The sequence below is a fragment of the Fonsecaea nubica genome, assembly GCF_001646965.1.
Source record: "Fonsecaea nubica strain CBS 269.64 chromosome Unknown Scaff36, whole genome shotgun sequence".
In the NCBI taxonomy this organism is placed as follows: domain Eukaryota; kingdom Fungi; phylum Ascomycota; class Eurotiomycetes; order Chaetothyriales; family Herpotrichiellaceae; genus Fonsecaea; species Fonsecaea nubica.
The window spans coordinates 160,670-175,993 of NW_019173709.1; the positions used below are offsets into that span (position 1 = coordinate 160,670).

The 15,324-nt window shown below is 53.2% G+C and overlaps 5 protein-coding genes across 5 annotated transcripts; 2 read left to right on the top strand and 3 right to left on the bottom strand.

Moving 5' to 3' along the window:
* Positions 1-449: 449 nt before the first annotated feature.
* AYO20_05964 (hypothetical protein) lies at positions 450-2,058 on the top strand (the record flags this gene model as incomplete). The annotated part of the gene is made up of 2 exons (XM_022644255.1): positions 450-455; positions 550-2,058. 2 exons carry the CDS (start codon positions 450-452, stop codon positions 2,056-2,058), a joined length of 1,515 nt encoding a protein of 504 aa, XP_022499781.1.
* Positions 2,059-4,125: 2,067 nt separating this feature from the next.
* On the bottom strand, positions 4,126-6,233 carry AYO20_05965 (hypothetical protein; the record flags this gene model as incomplete). The annotated part of the gene is made up of 8 exons (XM_022644256.1): positions 4,126-4,700; positions 4,776-4,867; positions 4,929-5,014; positions 5,074-5,326; positions 5,421-5,505; positions 5,600-5,810; positions 5,909-6,055; positions 6,120-6,233. The coding sequence occupies 8 exons, from the start codon at positions 6,231-6,233 to the stop codon at positions 4,126-4,128; spliced, it is 1,563 nt and encodes a 520-aa protein (XP_022499782.1).
* A 685-nt stretch (positions 6,234-6,918) lies between these two features.
* AYO20_05966 (hypothetical protein) lies at positions 6,919-9,096 on the bottom strand (the record flags this gene model as incomplete). The annotated part of the gene is made up of 4 exons (XM_022644257.1): positions 6,919-7,103; positions 7,153-7,499; positions 7,569-8,495; positions 8,543-9,096. 4 exons carry the CDS (start codon positions 9,094-9,096, stop codon positions 6,919-6,921), a joined length of 2,013 nt encoding a protein of 670 aa, XP_022499783.1.
* Positions 9,097-10,184: 1,088 nt separating this feature from the next.
* On the bottom strand, positions 10,185-12,073 carry AYO20_05967 (hypothetical protein; the record flags this gene model as incomplete). Its single annotated transcript, XM_022644258.1, has 9 exons — positions 10,185-10,369; positions 10,453-10,716; positions 10,815-10,876; positions 10,930-11,016; positions 11,065-11,293; positions 11,349-11,521; positions 11,576-11,766; positions 11,822-11,901; positions 11,959-12,073. 9 exons carry the CDS (start codon positions 12,071-12,073, stop codon positions 10,185-10,187), a joined length of 1,386 nt encoding a protein of 461 aa, XP_022499784.1.
* A 627-nt stretch (positions 12,074-12,700) lies between these two features.
* AYO20_05968 (hypothetical protein) lies at positions 12,701-14,545 on the top strand (the record flags this gene model as incomplete). Its single annotated transcript, XM_022644259.1, has 2 exons — positions 12,701-12,734; positions 12,816-14,545. The coding sequence occupies 2 exons, from the start codon at positions 12,701-12,703 to the stop codon at positions 14,543-14,545; spliced, it is 1,764 nt and encodes a 587-aa protein (XP_022499785.1).
* Positions 14,546-15,324: the final 779 nt, after the last annotated feature.

Genomic DNA, 15,324 nt, shown 5'->3' on the forward strand with positions numbered 1-15,324 from the left:
CGCTGAAATGAGATGTTGCACTCGCAATCGTCTCAAGACACAGAAGGATGTCCGCCTCATTTATGGTTTTCTGCCGCCGCTGACTCGCCGTTCTGGCAGTGGTGGTGGTTACATCTTTTCACTTGTGGTTGTGTGTGGTTGTCATGGTAGGGTTTGCCATGTCGTAATGCCTTTGACGATACGCGACTCGCTAGGACGCAAGTGAAGGTCCCCGCAGGCTAGGCATGCCTTGATAGGCTGGTGAGGGCAGGAAAAACTTCCAGAGGGGTTGTTGTGTAAGCAGCGTAGGTCTAGATTCCTCGGGCCGTTGTGGAGATCTCGAGGATTGAGTAAGCTGGTGTCTTGTCACCTTGTCAACTTGTACAAGTATACCGATTCTTAGTCTTTGCGGGGTGTTGGGATGCAACGGTGGTGGGACTACGAGGAGAGTCACAGACGGTGTGAGGACAATGCAAGTGTGAATTTCTGTGCAAGCCTCCCCGTCGCTTCCTGTTCAGCTGCCGCAATTTCCTCCAGCAGGAGTTGAGAATGCATTGACTTCCTGGTTAGCCTCATAGACGCCTGCGCATCCCGCGCATTGGCCTTAGCTGCGGATTTGCCGGCTTAGCATTCGCTACTGAAGAGCTAGAGGTTCTACCTTCATGGCTGGAGATCACCGACACCATTGTCCAGTTCGATAGAGGGATCGTCCCTCCAGGCGCTGCACTGTACAGTCCCTTCCTGGTCTTTGAACCCACATGGGGAAATAAGGAACATCGCCTCGAATCTGCCAATAATCAATGTGCTATTGGTGGCGCATGGTGTGTCAGGGCGCTTCAGATGCTGTATGCCAGAGCCTGGAAAGGAGGCATGTTGCCTGAATTGCCCATCGCATTCTCTTGTTCGATCGACAACACCTTTGCTGTTCTGAACATGCACTGGATCGACCACGGTCAAGTCTATTGCATGTCACCACTGTGCAAGTTTGATCTCAGCAAAGACGATCACTTCAGCAGCTTCCTCGTCTGGGTAGACTCGATCGGCAAATGGGGCGTTACCCATTTGCTTCCTGTCGTCAAATCGGCTCTGGAGCGTCTGCGGATCAAGGAAGACACACCACCTCCTACTCCACGTGCAGCTAGGCTGACTCTCGACACCGCATGTCCCAATGAACAGCTCATCAAATCTCTGAAAACGACGTTTGAAAACATTCCTTGGCGATTCGATGACGACGAGTTCACGCCCGTGAGTAGCAACACTGCGAGCTGGGGAAGTCCAATGGTCACTGACCTAACCTTTGCGAACTTGAACTATCCACCTGTGCCAGCTCGACCCTACGGTGGCACCCCAACCTCTGCTGTCCAGAAGAAACAATTCCTCGCGAATTGGGGCCCGTACTCCACCCCTCCACCAGCATACGCACAGAACAGTGAACTGATGTGGCAAAAACGCCTCAACCATGCCATGGACGAGATCCATGACCTCCAACGCCAGATCCAGGTCTTGAAGAATGACTTCAGTGCATCCGCTGTAAACTGTCAGAGCGAGTTGTCGGATGTGAAGTCAACCATGAGTTCTGTACTTCGCAAGGAAACTCTCACGCTGCGGAACAGATCGCTCTCTCTGGGCGTACAGGAGACGTGGTCGATGCAAAACATGCAGCGGAGCCCACTCGTGAACGAAGTTCTTCCACAATTCGTGGTCGACAAGCCCCCGATGCCTCCACCGCACAGACCATTTCACCCACCACCATCTCCAAAACTCCTTTCTCCAGGACTCCAGTCTCATGGGCCTCCCTCACCTGGCCTTCCGTCTCCCGGTATGCCTTCACCTACCTTTTCCATCTACAGTGAGACCACCAACATTATCACAGTTCCGCCTGCGCCACCCAGGGCGGCATCTTTGTTCAAGTTCGCCACTCTGATGGTATCCGGACATATGGCCAGCATGTTCATCCCCAATGTCCTCCTGCGAGTTTTTGTCTTGGGCTGCATCACCGATGTGTGCATCCTGGCTTTTGCCAGCCCGCACCTGCCCAGCTCAGCGGAATATCTCTGGCCACTCTGGAGATCTCGTTGATACTTGTACACTCTTTGCGCGAGTCATCTATTTGAAGTGCCTATCTCTTTCTTTCCTTTGTACTTTCAGCGGCGGTGTTTTGGTGCAATCTCGGCGGAATTTGGTCAGTCATTCTTTTCACCTCTTATATGGAGGAACTCTTTAAGGTCTAAAAAGCGGATACTGGAGGAGTTTGGACCACGGACCCCTGTGATGGGGGCGTTTCAATCAGTGTCACAACAATGGAAGCGCTCCGGATTTGGGGGGTTTCAGCCCTCCAACGGCGGGTGGGAATAGGGATGTCTCCCGATTAGAAGAGCACAGGCTCTTTCACAGTGTATATTATCGACGAGGGCCGATGCAGGGCAGCGAGGCGGTTACTAGGTGTTTCATAGATAATGAGGCCATTACTCTCGAGCCTCGAGGTCCATTGCCAAGTACCAAAGTAGGACTCGAGTCAATGGATTCACAGAGATGCCGGTACTGGTACCGGTACAAAAAAACAAACCCCACAAGAAATCACAAGTATATATGTTTTCACTCTCTAAATTCTGTCACGCAAAGACCCCCTTATCCACAACAAGGGCGAATCTGAATCCGAATCCGAATACCACGAGTTCGAGTCACGGTTACGACAACAAGTAATTGAGGTCCTGTCAGGTCAAAACTAACCCTTCGGGGGTAGTGGGCATCAGGCACCTCGATTCCTTCCACCGTCGTTCCCTCCCTCCGAGACCCAGACCTCCTCCCTCCCATCCGATCCGAGCCGACGACATCAACCACTGTAGTATAAAATCCGTAGTATAAACGGGCGAGAAAAACCAACCCCTCTAGGGGGGCGAGTTTCGCTTATCACAGACCAGCAGGTTGAGCTGTTCTGTGATAAGTTTTTGCCGTTTTGGGGACTTCTCAGAAGAAGAAAGTCTACTAACGCGTCAGTAGATTTGAGAGGGGGAAGGGGTTAGAGACCGACCGTAAGTAGTAGTTCTCCCTACAGTACTTCCTGTCAGTGAGATGTTGAGTAAGATCAACCTAAGGCCTGGCGCTAACGTCCAAATGAATGGTATGTCAGAGGCGTTTCAAGGTTGCAGATACTACGGGAGAGGAATAAACTACATAGAAGAAGAGTAGAATTAAATCTAAGCCCAGCCCTCTCCACTCGCTTCTTTCTTGCTTGGTTGCTCGGCATCTACCCTCCTCTACGAGGTACAACATTCACGCCTCCGGCCAGGTCCACAAGGACATCTGGTCCCGTGGAGTTTTCATCTTCCCGAGTCCCAGCACTTCCAACACTTCGCGATTACTTGGGCATTTGTTGTAAGTCGGGGCAAGGTTGAGGATCGTACGGACTTTTTTGCGACGGAGGTCCCAAACATTCGGATCTCATATCATTCATTGTAATCCAGCAAGGGTTGTTTGTAGCTTGTGCGAGATTTCACAATCGACGATCAGAACCCCGCTCTCACTTGACACAGATTCTACGACAAACCCCCGCCCGGGTGTGGGGTGATGAGGAAATGTAGGCTTTGGAAATAGCATAGAAGAGAGAGAGAGAGAGAGAGAGAGGGTGATACCCACGCATTACTGGGTATCAACCTGGTCAGGTTGTGGAAGTCAGAGAGACCCAAGCGGTGGGTTTTGCCCGAAAGTCGCCCTTGTAGGAAAAACATGACTCAGGTTTGTATGGTTCCAATGATTCATGTATCTCGATCTGTACGAGAGGTGGGCAGCACGCCAGCCGCTAGCTTCTTCGAGCAGAATGGCTCCACTCTCGATGACGCGACGCCTCCCATTACGCTGTTTGCGCGGCGCGGGGACGACGAGGATGACGACTTCATCCACGAGAGAGCGGGCAGATTCAGTCAACTGGGCCAATAGAAGAGATTGAAATGGACACGGACACCCTGCCTTGCTTTGCGCAAGATAATCTTTGACACTGTGCGCCACTCGAGATGATGTCTCTCGGCCTCGCTGCCTCTCAAGAACTTGTATATCGACCTGTGTCCTCGACAATCGTCGTAAAACAGTCCTCACAGATGGATCATTCTCCAGCAACCATGAGCGTGGGGCATGGACGCAGTGTGGACATCAATGAGCCTCCACGTCCAAGCGACTGACCTCCTCACCAATAATCTTCGTCCCCTCCTCACTCGACAGGATATCCGTGTGAAACCAGTGCCGGACGCGATGTCCCGCGACCATGAGGACGATGACCAGCCCAAACGCCGCGAGGGAGACAAAGGCCATCATGCCAAAGACCCAGCCGACGCCGACGCGGGCCTCCCAGCCGTCGATGAAGAAGGGGATGGCAATCCCAAAGATCGTGCGGTAGAAGTTCATGATGGTGGCGGCCTCGACGGGGTACTTTGTGAAGCACTCGACTTCGTAGTTAACGATGACGGGCACAGCCACGTTGGAGGAGAAGTTCAGCAGGAAATTCCCCACCGCGGCGACCATGTAGTGCAGGTGGTACCGCAGGGCGGCGCCGAAGAGGCCCAGCCCGACGTTCAGGCAGAAGAACGTCGGGAACCACAGCGCGTGCAGACGGAACTCGGGCTTCCACACGCCCCCGGTCCGGCGGCAGATCCAGAGAGGGAGTCGGTCATTGAAGGCGAGCCCGTAGAGTTGGCCCGTGATACAGCCGAACCAGGCTGCAAAGGTGACTGCTCAGAAGGATCAGCTGGGATGAGACAGGACGGGACGGGACACGCTTGAGACGGAGTGGAGAAAGGTCTTACATTCTGCGTTCTGGTTCGGCGTGAAGCCATAGCCCTTTTCACTCACGGGCGACTGTAAGAAGACGGCGAGCAGGTTATTGACACCGACGCTCCTGCGTGAGGAATCGCATTAGTATGTCACCATTCTCACACCTGGTTGGGAGAAGAACTGACCAGCCAAAAACAATCATCAAGAACAACCCGCCCAGGATGCCGACAGGATGGACACCGATCCGGATTGGCATGGTCGCCAGGTGGAGCTGTACATATACACACATCAGTATACCACAATCATGCACTGGTGATAGGGACCACTCACCGCTTCCCTATTCGTCATGCCTTCAGCGATATTGGGATTCCGGAAGAGATAGACGTCGATGGAGCGCTGAAGAAAGGACGTCGCGGGAACGGGATATGCCGGCCTTCCAGGTCTCGTCCAGCCGGTTTCTTCGAGGAGGAACAAGATCATCAGGATGACAAAGCCTTCCAGGCCGACGTTGTACCAGTATTCGATGTTCCAGGGGGCGCCGTTGCCAACCACGAAGCCGGAGAAGGTCGGTCCTGCGAGGGTTCTATTCACATTTTGGGGGAAGGTGTTAGCAGCTGAGAGCATTGAGAGGGGCATCTGGAGATTCTGTTGTGATTGATAGGTAGAAAAGGGCATACCCCAGGAGGATCATGACGTTGTAGAAAGCGAAGCATTTCCCTCGCTGGTGCAGGAAGAACGTGTCGGTGATGTAGCTCGCGCCCACTAATTCATCATTCCATTCATGTGTGATTAGTAGACCGTCACACTGCCAAAGACAAAGACTAGCAAGACGACGATTAATGGGAAAGACACATACCAGTTGTCGCGCAAGATCCAGCCAAACAGCCAAACAACCTCGACAGCACGAAGCTGTAATAATCGCCCGAGCCTGTGCACGTCGCCGCCCACACGGTACATGCGAGGGTGAGGACCGTCGCCCACAGGATACTGCCGCCGCGACCGATCCTCCTCGAGACGGGCGACCAGAAAAGCGGCCCAGCGCACAGTCCAGCGGTGGCGGCCGAGACCTTTCACGGTCAATGGCTTGTCAGCAACAGTTCCATCTCATCCGGGGTGCCATGGTTGACCTGACACAGGTAACAAGTAGTGTGACTATGTCTCTCACCGAGTATGTAATCTCGACCGGAGTCTTGTGGTACAGTGCACCTTGCTGGAAGACACTGGACACGTTGCCCACGGCCTGCAGCGTTCCCGTGAACCCGGCAAAGGACACGATAAACAGCGTGAGAAGTTTCCGACCTTGTGACCAGTTCTGATCCGAACATTGTCAGCGTCTTGCAGCACGAGAAGCTGGGAAAAGGTGGAGAACCACGTACCAGCGGATCGCGAGGGTCGTCGGATGGTGCTGGGATAAGTGTGATGCCGGCCTTGCTGTGCGCGGTCGTGACCTTGGAGCTCTCATGGTGCTCGACAGCCTCTTCCTTGGACATTCCGGTCGTGTTATTCTGGGTCGTTTTTTTTCTTTCTTGCGGCCTGTATCGTGCTCGAGAAGGGGAGGGGGGCTATTCTGAAAGACGAAGCAGAACGAAAAGCAATGAAGCAAGCAGATCTTTCTAATGGCGAGGCAACAAGCGCCTTGCTGTCCTTTTGATCCCCCATCTCCATGTCCATGTCTCAAAAGATTCGCCGTTGGCGTGTGGAGACGCTATTGCTTCCCCAGATGTCCCATGAACAGAACTAGTCACGGTATTTCACGGGGTTCTTGTACCCCAAAATGCAATGTTGCCATTGTCCGGGGCGGAGGATCCACCATCCATCCAAAGCTTCTTCACCCACGGGGAAACTGCCCGTGGGGGAGGCAACAGGAAACAATCGCCGAGGGCCCATGTCGAAATGACAGGGATGCTCTTCGTATAGCCAAGCTAGCGGGATTCGAGCTTGGTAGGCTAAGCATTGAAATACATCGGTCGTAGGGGACTAGACCGGAGGCCGGCCTGAGTATAAGGCTTATGGGACTAACGGAACGACCACGGGACCATAGTAGCACACTTACGTTGCACCGTGGTGGAAAGACCCAATGAAAGATCACGCATCTCACGGCGAATGCACTGATCCAGAATACTTCAATCAGGCTCCATTACTCGCATTCCTATTGGCTGTCCTGGGCTCGGAACCTCAGACGGCCATTCCGAACACCAGCGGATCCACCTCCGGAGTCGAAGAAAGCGGTAGGCTGGTTGACCGAGGCTTGCCCCTGATGCTTGGAGCGATCTGAGCATATCGGATCGCTAGCTCTTGCTCCCGAGCGGTCAATGCTGTTGGGTCGACTCCGATGAGTTTGTTCAAAGCACGAGTGAGATCTGGACAGATCAGACTTGGACGAAAAGTCAATGAGAGGAGAAAACAAACCTAGCATGATCGAACCAAGACCCCAATGTCTGGCATATTGCGCAATTCCAAGGCAGACAACATCACGATTAAGGCTGCTGAGTGCACTGGACCCTTCAGAGCTGGTCTGCAGAATATGCATCGCCGCGGGCCCGACCAGCGAACAGACGATGAACGGCGACGAATAAGCAATATAGTCGGCCGACCAAGCTTTAATGGCCCTAACAACTTCATGTGCATGTTGAACACACTTTTGGGCGACGGCTCGTTGCTCATCAGGATTGAAGAGCATGTTAGTTGGTGACGCCGATGGTGATCGAGAGACGTCTTCCGAAGAACAGACTATGAGAGCTTCGTAGGTGCGCGCACTGTCATCAATCAGACATCTATAATACTCTGCGCATTCAGTAGTGGTGACCACACTTGGTATAACTCACCTCTGCATAATGATATTTGTAGTGATGATCCAGTTGCTCCTCGCGAACGTCGAGTCATTGAAAACAAACATGCTCGAGTTCAGCCGGAAGTGGTTGGGCAAGTTGAGACTGAAGCACGTTAAAGCACTTTCCATCTCGGCCCTGGCTTGCGGAGAGACGCCAGTCTGTACTTTCAGATCATACGCCAATGCCATCAGGAAGTTGGCAACAAGGAACCAGGCTCTTTCGTCCTGGTTCGGCGAACCCTGCAGGCTCCTCCAGGCAGTTGCTGGGGTAAGGCCCATTGGGGCAGATGCAATCGGCTGCTCCTCAAACCACCGTTCATCTGAGCACGGGAGCAGCACCTGCATTTTGTTGCGATCAATCGTAAACGGGCGGCGGACGACCGTCGACGCAAACGTGTCCAGCTCCCAGACTGACCACCATGCACGTCGGTTTTCTTCTCGGAGAACCCATTCTTCGGTGGAAGACCACTGATTTGAGAACAAATTGGGTTGTTGGCAGATATCCTCGTCAACGATGTCGATCTCCAAGTCGTATGCTAGTCGAGCACAGACGCCAGTGAGTGTCCATCCGAACGAGTTGGAGGAATTCGTGTTGTGATAGAAAGATAGCAATATGCAGCCCTGCAAGTACTGGAGTGAGGGAACAAACCCGTCTCCTTGAAGCCTGGTCCCATCTGCATATATCGACTGAGCTTCTTTTGCAAAGGACTCCCCACGGCAAGTGGGCGCAACATTGGCAAAGTGTGCTGCATTTGAGAAGCGAGCCGACAGAGCCATCATGCTGTTCAGCATGAGCCCAACCTCCAGAGACAAGTTTTGCCCGATGGCGTCTTCCCGCCTCTTTTGTAAGTAGCGAGCATAGAACTGAGGGCGGTGCAGTATTGGGACGAAGCCGCTTACGCGAGTGAAGAAGAGATCGACTCTGTGAGAAATTAGTCCAGATTCGCCTTCAAGTCCTGAAATTCTAACAATTGCCTCACTAGGTCGTCCGCAACTGTCAAGTTGTATAGTTTGGACTTGGGCTTCTGAGTCTGTGGTAGTTCTGTCGTGGCTATATCTATCTCTGTCGCTGATTGTGTTATTGCAGAAGTAGCATTGACATCGGGTAGATTCAGCGGATTTGCTTGTTTCTCAAGGCATGGATATGCGTCGCTAAAGTGCGCAGACTGAAACCCGTCCTCGAGTAAAATGTTGGACAGTGACGGGCTGAAGCTGGCTTGGAGGTTGTATTGGTCTCCAACCTGGATGTTGAAGCTGGGTTCCTCTGCAAAACTAAAACACATACTTTCTCCATGGTTGTTTTGCGGAGATGAGACGAAGGCGTCCCCAGAGCTCTCTTCAAGGGTCAAGTCTCTAAAACTGCTTTCGCCGGTGTGAGCAACATTTGTAGTATCTTCTTCATTCCGGGCCACTCTTCTTGGCGACTCAGCTGTGTCCGAGTTGGCTTGCGTGGTATTTGAAAGGCCCTCTGCAAAGTAGGCTACGCTGGGCCCATTAACTCGAAGACCGGTATCGACAGGCATGCTAAGAGAAGTGGTGGAAGCACCGTCTGGACAAGGCCCTCTCCGTCTTTTCCCCTTAGAATGAGTCCCTTGGGCGCTGCGCTCTGGTCGTTTTCTCTTCGTTGGGAAAATACATTGGCTCCCAACACGCAGGCACAATGTACAAGTCGGCCGTCTCATGTCACCTAAGAGACAAAGTTAGTCCAAACGGAGGAATAGAGGCAGAGGTAAAGTATTCAACACTGCCGCAGCTGGCGAGAGTGCAACTATGAGACACCCCAGGGTGAACTCACATTTGGTTTTCTTCCTTTCCAGGCAAAGAGACATTAGCTGTCTATGCCTCTGAAGCAACGACGTGTATTCTCACCTCTTGCACTCTCCACAGGCTCGAATAGGCCACGGTGGTTGTTGGTAGTGAATGTGAGCATTCGATCCGTCAAATGTGTGCTCTGCGACCATCATGGTATCCCTAGCAGGGCCAACGTAAACTCCTTGCATGTTGAGAACGACCTCGAAACCCGTAATGCAAGGAAGAAGGTGGGAACGTAGTGAAGAGGATAGGAGACAAATTCAGCTTGCACCAGCACTCTCTTGTTCTGGGGGTGCCAGAATCCAGGGCTGATGACTCGCTTAGGGATGCAAGTGCGGAGAAGATGGTGTTCGATTTCCTAGAAAGGCGCTTCATTGCATGAATCGTGGAGCACTTGAGGGGTCTTGTGGATCTTGTTGAGCTGCCCAAGCATTGACGTCTAGCGGAGGATAGACTTGGGGCGGTCTGGCATCGTCCTGGACATGGCTTATGGCTTATGCGGCCCAGTTAGTTAGAACCTTGATCGCCCGACCGGGATTCGCCTGATGAGCCGATCTTGCCGCGGTCTAGGAGGCACGGAAACGGAGAGAAAAGCTAGTGTGGCAGCTACTGAAGGAGTGTAGTGCGAGTGGAATCTGTCAAAGAATTGAGAGGGAATTTCGAAAGACGCAATCGAGTTTGAAGAAACAAACACGCGTTGAGAGCGCATCACGTGACGAGGCTGTGACTCCCTTTCATCGATGCACCGAACAGAGGGACGGCGACAACCACATATTCAAGTCATCGGTAACAGCATAATCTACAGTTTCCCTCCCTCCGAGAGCCACACTTCAAACGCCCTGTTGGTATCTGCCACAGAGTCGAATCCCAGCATCTTCCGCTGGTAATTGATATCGGCCCAACCCCACCGGCACGGCTTCTCCCAGTCTGCCTCTGCGAGCTCTCTGTCTCGAGCTTCTTGCTCGGGACCATCGTGCATGTGAACTATATCGACTTTAGTAGGTCGCCATAAAAGAGTGTTGGGTACGAAATCTGCATCAGAACCAGACAGAGGTACAAGGACTTACACATGTATCGGTTGGCAATAGCTCCTTTCACATTGGTTGTAGTTCTCTTCTTGCGCAGCGACTCAAACAGTCGAAGAACAGAGTTGATCGAGGATCGTTTCGCCTCGTCGGGGACTCTGTCGCTGGCTTGGAGTCGGCCGAGCAGAAGCCCAAGCACTAGACCGTCTTCTACGGCCATGGCAGCTCCTTGTGCTTGGTAGGGCAGGCTGGGATGAGACGCATCTCCAAGGACCACGACGTTGCCTTTGACCCAAGTCGGGAGTTCTGTACACATACAGTCAGTTTCGGAAGCCTTGAGCGGGAACATGACTGCCCGCTTGGAACGTCCATAGTAAGTAGAGATGTCCTGAATTCATTCATACCTTCATGATGACACAGCTTCCATTTCAAGACGATGTCGTGGCAGGATATGATCTTTGCAAGCCTAGATAAAAGTCAGGAAGAGTCAAATCAAACAGACCCAATGAAATCACTAACACGGGATCCCAGCCTTCATATGTCATCCGCATCTCGTCCACATCACCAGCTTCTGTTCTGGACCCAGAAGGCAGATTATCAGGGCGACTGTTGCCGTCAGTCAGTGAACTCTGAGTGTCAGACCTTCACACTCACATGAGAACCAGGTTGAACGCATCGCCATTCTTGACTGGATAAAAGACGCTGTGTCGGTCTGGTCCCACCCAGTTGTAGGTGCAGCGTGAGTTGATCAGTTCGTCGACGCGAGGATCCTGAAACGCCTCAAGTTGCGCTCGAGAGAATGTCCCCCGGTATGCGAGATCCCCAGTCGGCTCAGGAGGCGATGGTTGCCCTACAACAATGTCACGGATAGCGGACCAGAGGCCTGTAACGAGACATTGTCAGCGTTCCCAGCCACAAACTCGGGGTTGAACGCGTACCATCCGCCCCAACGACAACATCTGCATCGATGACTTCACCTGTTCGAAGTACCACTTTGGGTTTCTCGGCCGATGCCTTGACGTCGACGACTTCCGCATTCAGTTGAAGTTTGCCTCCGAGTCGGGACACTTCATCTAGGAGGACGCTGTGATAGTCTGCCCGATGGATGACACTGCACAGCACTCAGTCACCCTTTCCCTTGCCTGTGAGTTCGAGGACAACTTACAACCAAGGTCCATTGAACTCCTTGATCATCTTGTCGGTACCCCACCGGCTACAGAGGATCTTGCCATCTTTGTAGCGCTTGAGGTGGTTGGCTTTGACTTGAATGGCTCCAGCGTCGCGGATCTTTTGCTCAAGGCCAAAATATTGGAGGACACGAGCGGCGTTTGGCGGAATCTGGATTCCAGCGCCTATCTAAAATCACAGTTGTCTGAGAAGAAGCACTTGGAGTACTGGCAATGCCACGTACAGGTGATATTGCCGGTGCCTTTTCCAGAACAGTCACTTCACATCCGCCGCGCAGACACGATATTGCTGCGGCTAGGCCACCTATTGCAGTGTGAGCAAGTCATCGAGACAGACAGGATGTTCTCTGTCGTTCTTTACCGATGCCAGCGCCTACCACGATAACCTTGAACGGCTGCTTCGTCTGCTTGGAGGTCAGCTTGTTCCCGGACCATAGTTCAGAGTAATCACGCACAGCTTTGGACTCTCCACTCATTATTCAGAGGATGATGACTCGATCTAGAAGAAAAGTGGTGGTATTTGCAAAGAGTTGACCTGCAAAGTCAAGTTGTTGCTGACTGAAGGAACGAGGCACGGCTCTGATATACGATTTTCCCAGAAACCCACTTGGGCAAATGGATTTCAAGGAGACCTTCGTCTACTTTTCCACAAGTCCATTAACGGAAATACGGCTCTCTCTCCACATTTTGCTAGGCTGTGAAGTGGCGAGACGGATGGTGGTTCTGTGGGGGACGGTTATACGGCCCATCATCTCGTCTTCGGAACGCCGTCATTTGCTTCCGACTTCGTGTGTCCGCTTCGGGGCCATTTCCACATTCAATATTCGCGTGGAGTGAATGTTGTCAACGGCAACTCTTGCAACTTGGGAGATACGGTCTTCCACGGTGTGAAAGGAAAACCAGCACCCGTCGGCACGGGCACGATGCATCCGACACAGAATATCTATTTCCGCGCCCGCCCACCCTTTGTGCTACGCTGGGTGGCTGAGCATGCCTTTTCTGATACGCGACATCTACCGAGCCTGCACGTCTGACACGGTAGAATACTGCTTGTGCCTGAGAACAGCTCTGGGTTGATTTCTTGGCCTGCGCGAGAGACACCAATGGTCATGAAGGCCACTGACGGAATCTGCCAGGGTGAGTCGTGTTTTTTCCGCAATAAGATCTGGGCCTCGTCCCCCCTCCCCCGCTGACTCTACAAAGATGTTTCGGTTCCAGTGCTCATTGTAGGTGCCGGTCCAGCCGGTGCCACCACCGCCTTACTGCTCGGTCGCTATGGCATTCCGTCGATTGTTATTTCTCGCCATCGAGGCACCGCCAACACGCCGAGGGCGCACATCTTCAACCAGCGGGCAATGGAAGTGCTCCGCGATGCTGGGATTGAAGGCGTCGTCAAGGATGTCGCGTCAACCAGGGAGCAGATCGCCCATGTCACCTGGCTGCATACTCTGAGTGGCGAGGAATATGGGCGAGTGTACGCTTGGGGGACAAGATCCGATCGCATTGGAGACTATCTCGTTGCAAGTCCCTGTGAGATGTCTGACCTGCCACAAAGCGTACTGGAGCCCATCTTGGTCGAGGAAGCCACAAAACTGGGAGCAGAGTTTCGATTCTCGACCGAGTTTCTCTCACAGCGACAACTTCTCGATGGGCGGGTTGTGACAACTGTGCGCAGTCGGGTGACATCCGAAACCTACAACATCACTGCGCAATATCTGGTGGGCGCCGATGGTGCGAGGAGTTCAGTCATCTCCAGCCTTGGAATTCCCGTCGACGGAGAACAGCTCAGCAATGCCTTTGGCGTCCACATCAAAGCAGATCTGAGCAAATACTTCCTCCACCGTCCGGGCTCTATGGTATGGATCTTGAACCCAGACGCACCAGACTGGTCATCCCATGGGTCCATAAGGATGGTCAGGCCGTGGAATGAATTCCTGGTGTCAATGCACACGGCTAAAGACGTCGACTACGACCCCTGTACAGAAGATGTCATGCGGCGACTGCGCCAAATGATCGGCGACGACTCCGTCCAAGTTGAACTGTTGAACTTTTCTCCCTGGACCATCAATGACCAAGTAGCACGGACGTGGCAGAAAGGCAACGTCTTCTGCATCGGCGACGCTGTTCATCGACATCCACCGTTCAACGGCCTCGGCTCAAACACCTGCATCAGCGATGCGTTCAATCTTGCTTGGAAACTGGCGTACGTGGTGCGCGGCATTGCGCATCCGTCGATCCTTGAAACGTTGACACTTGAACGGAAGCCGGTTGGTGACGGGATCGTGCGAAGGGCCAACGACGGACTGCTCGTCCACAAGAAGCTGTGGGCACTGATGGGCTCGACCACAGCGGAACGCGCAGTTGTGTCGGAATTGCTCCAGGCCGCAAGCGTCGAGGGCCAACACCTGCGAGAGGAACTGCGCGGGATCATTGGGGAGACGGACGACGAGTTCAACGCCTTGGGCATACAGATGAATCAGATCTACTCGCCGTCGTCCCCTCTTGTCCTGGTCGAGGAGGGCGACCGGCCACCCGACCTTGAGGGGGTAAACCTGCTGAAACAGCAAGTGATCTCGACATTTCCGGGTTTCCATCTACCGCACGTGTGGGTGGTGAAGGACGGGCAGACGGAGCGCACATCGACGCTAGACCTGGCCGGACGAGGCCGGTTTGTTCTTTTCACAGGCATCGGCGGCGAGGGCTGGCTCCAAGCGGTAAAGGACATCTCGCATGGAGACGGCATGCCACTACAAGGCTATGGGATCGGGAGAGGCCTGGAATACTCGGACGCGTATTGGGACTGGGAGAAGGTGAGGGGCGTCGAAGAGGACGGGGCGGTCCTGGTGAGGCCCGACCATTTTGTCTGCTGGCGATGTCAACGTCTGGACTCTAACCCTGGTGCAAAACTGAGAGAGGTGATCCAGACGCTTCTCCGCCCTGCGCGATAGCTCCTCGGATCTGGCACCTGTGATCTGGTCTCAGAGAGGAAGCACTTTGTAGAATGCCAATTGAGCAGAATCACTTCTACAGAGCTACAGTAGCATATACATGTACCAAGCTTGTGCTCTAGAAATCCATCTATGGAGTACACCACAGCCAACTCATGTCCCACATTCCGACTCTCTCCAACTCCAGCATAGGTCACCCACCACCACTTTCTTTACCTAGTACTAGGTATAACTATGCAGAGCGTATTTCCTCAATCTTGCTCATGGAGCCATGTACCAACCATGACGTTTACCGTAACGAATTTCTTCATCTCCTCCTCTGCAAGACTCCAACCCATTAAAGCCTAGGAAGAAACCCGCAGTGATCCCAAACAAAGGTGGTGACGGGATGCTCTTGACACCGGCCGGCACGGACAAACGAGGACGGCCACAAGCACGAACGGCTTTCGTCCAAAAACGGACAGACGCCGCGATTTAATGATTACCCCGGTCTGATAAACCCCCGTGGGGTACCACTACCTTGGTGCCCACATGGAATTGGAGGAACGCCGTTGAAAGACGAGTACGACTAAAGCTGCCCTACTGCTGGCTGGCTGGCTGGCTAGCTGGCTAGCTGTCAATGTCCCATAGTCCGGGATTTCGTTGTCGGTTGAGATGTCCACAGTCCTCCCCCAGTGATGTATGTACGAACAAGTACGGAGTACCGAGTAGATCGTGCGGGATTACTTCCGCCTTTGTGCTTGTCTTTGTGGTGAGATGGCGATGCGATGGGCTGGGCT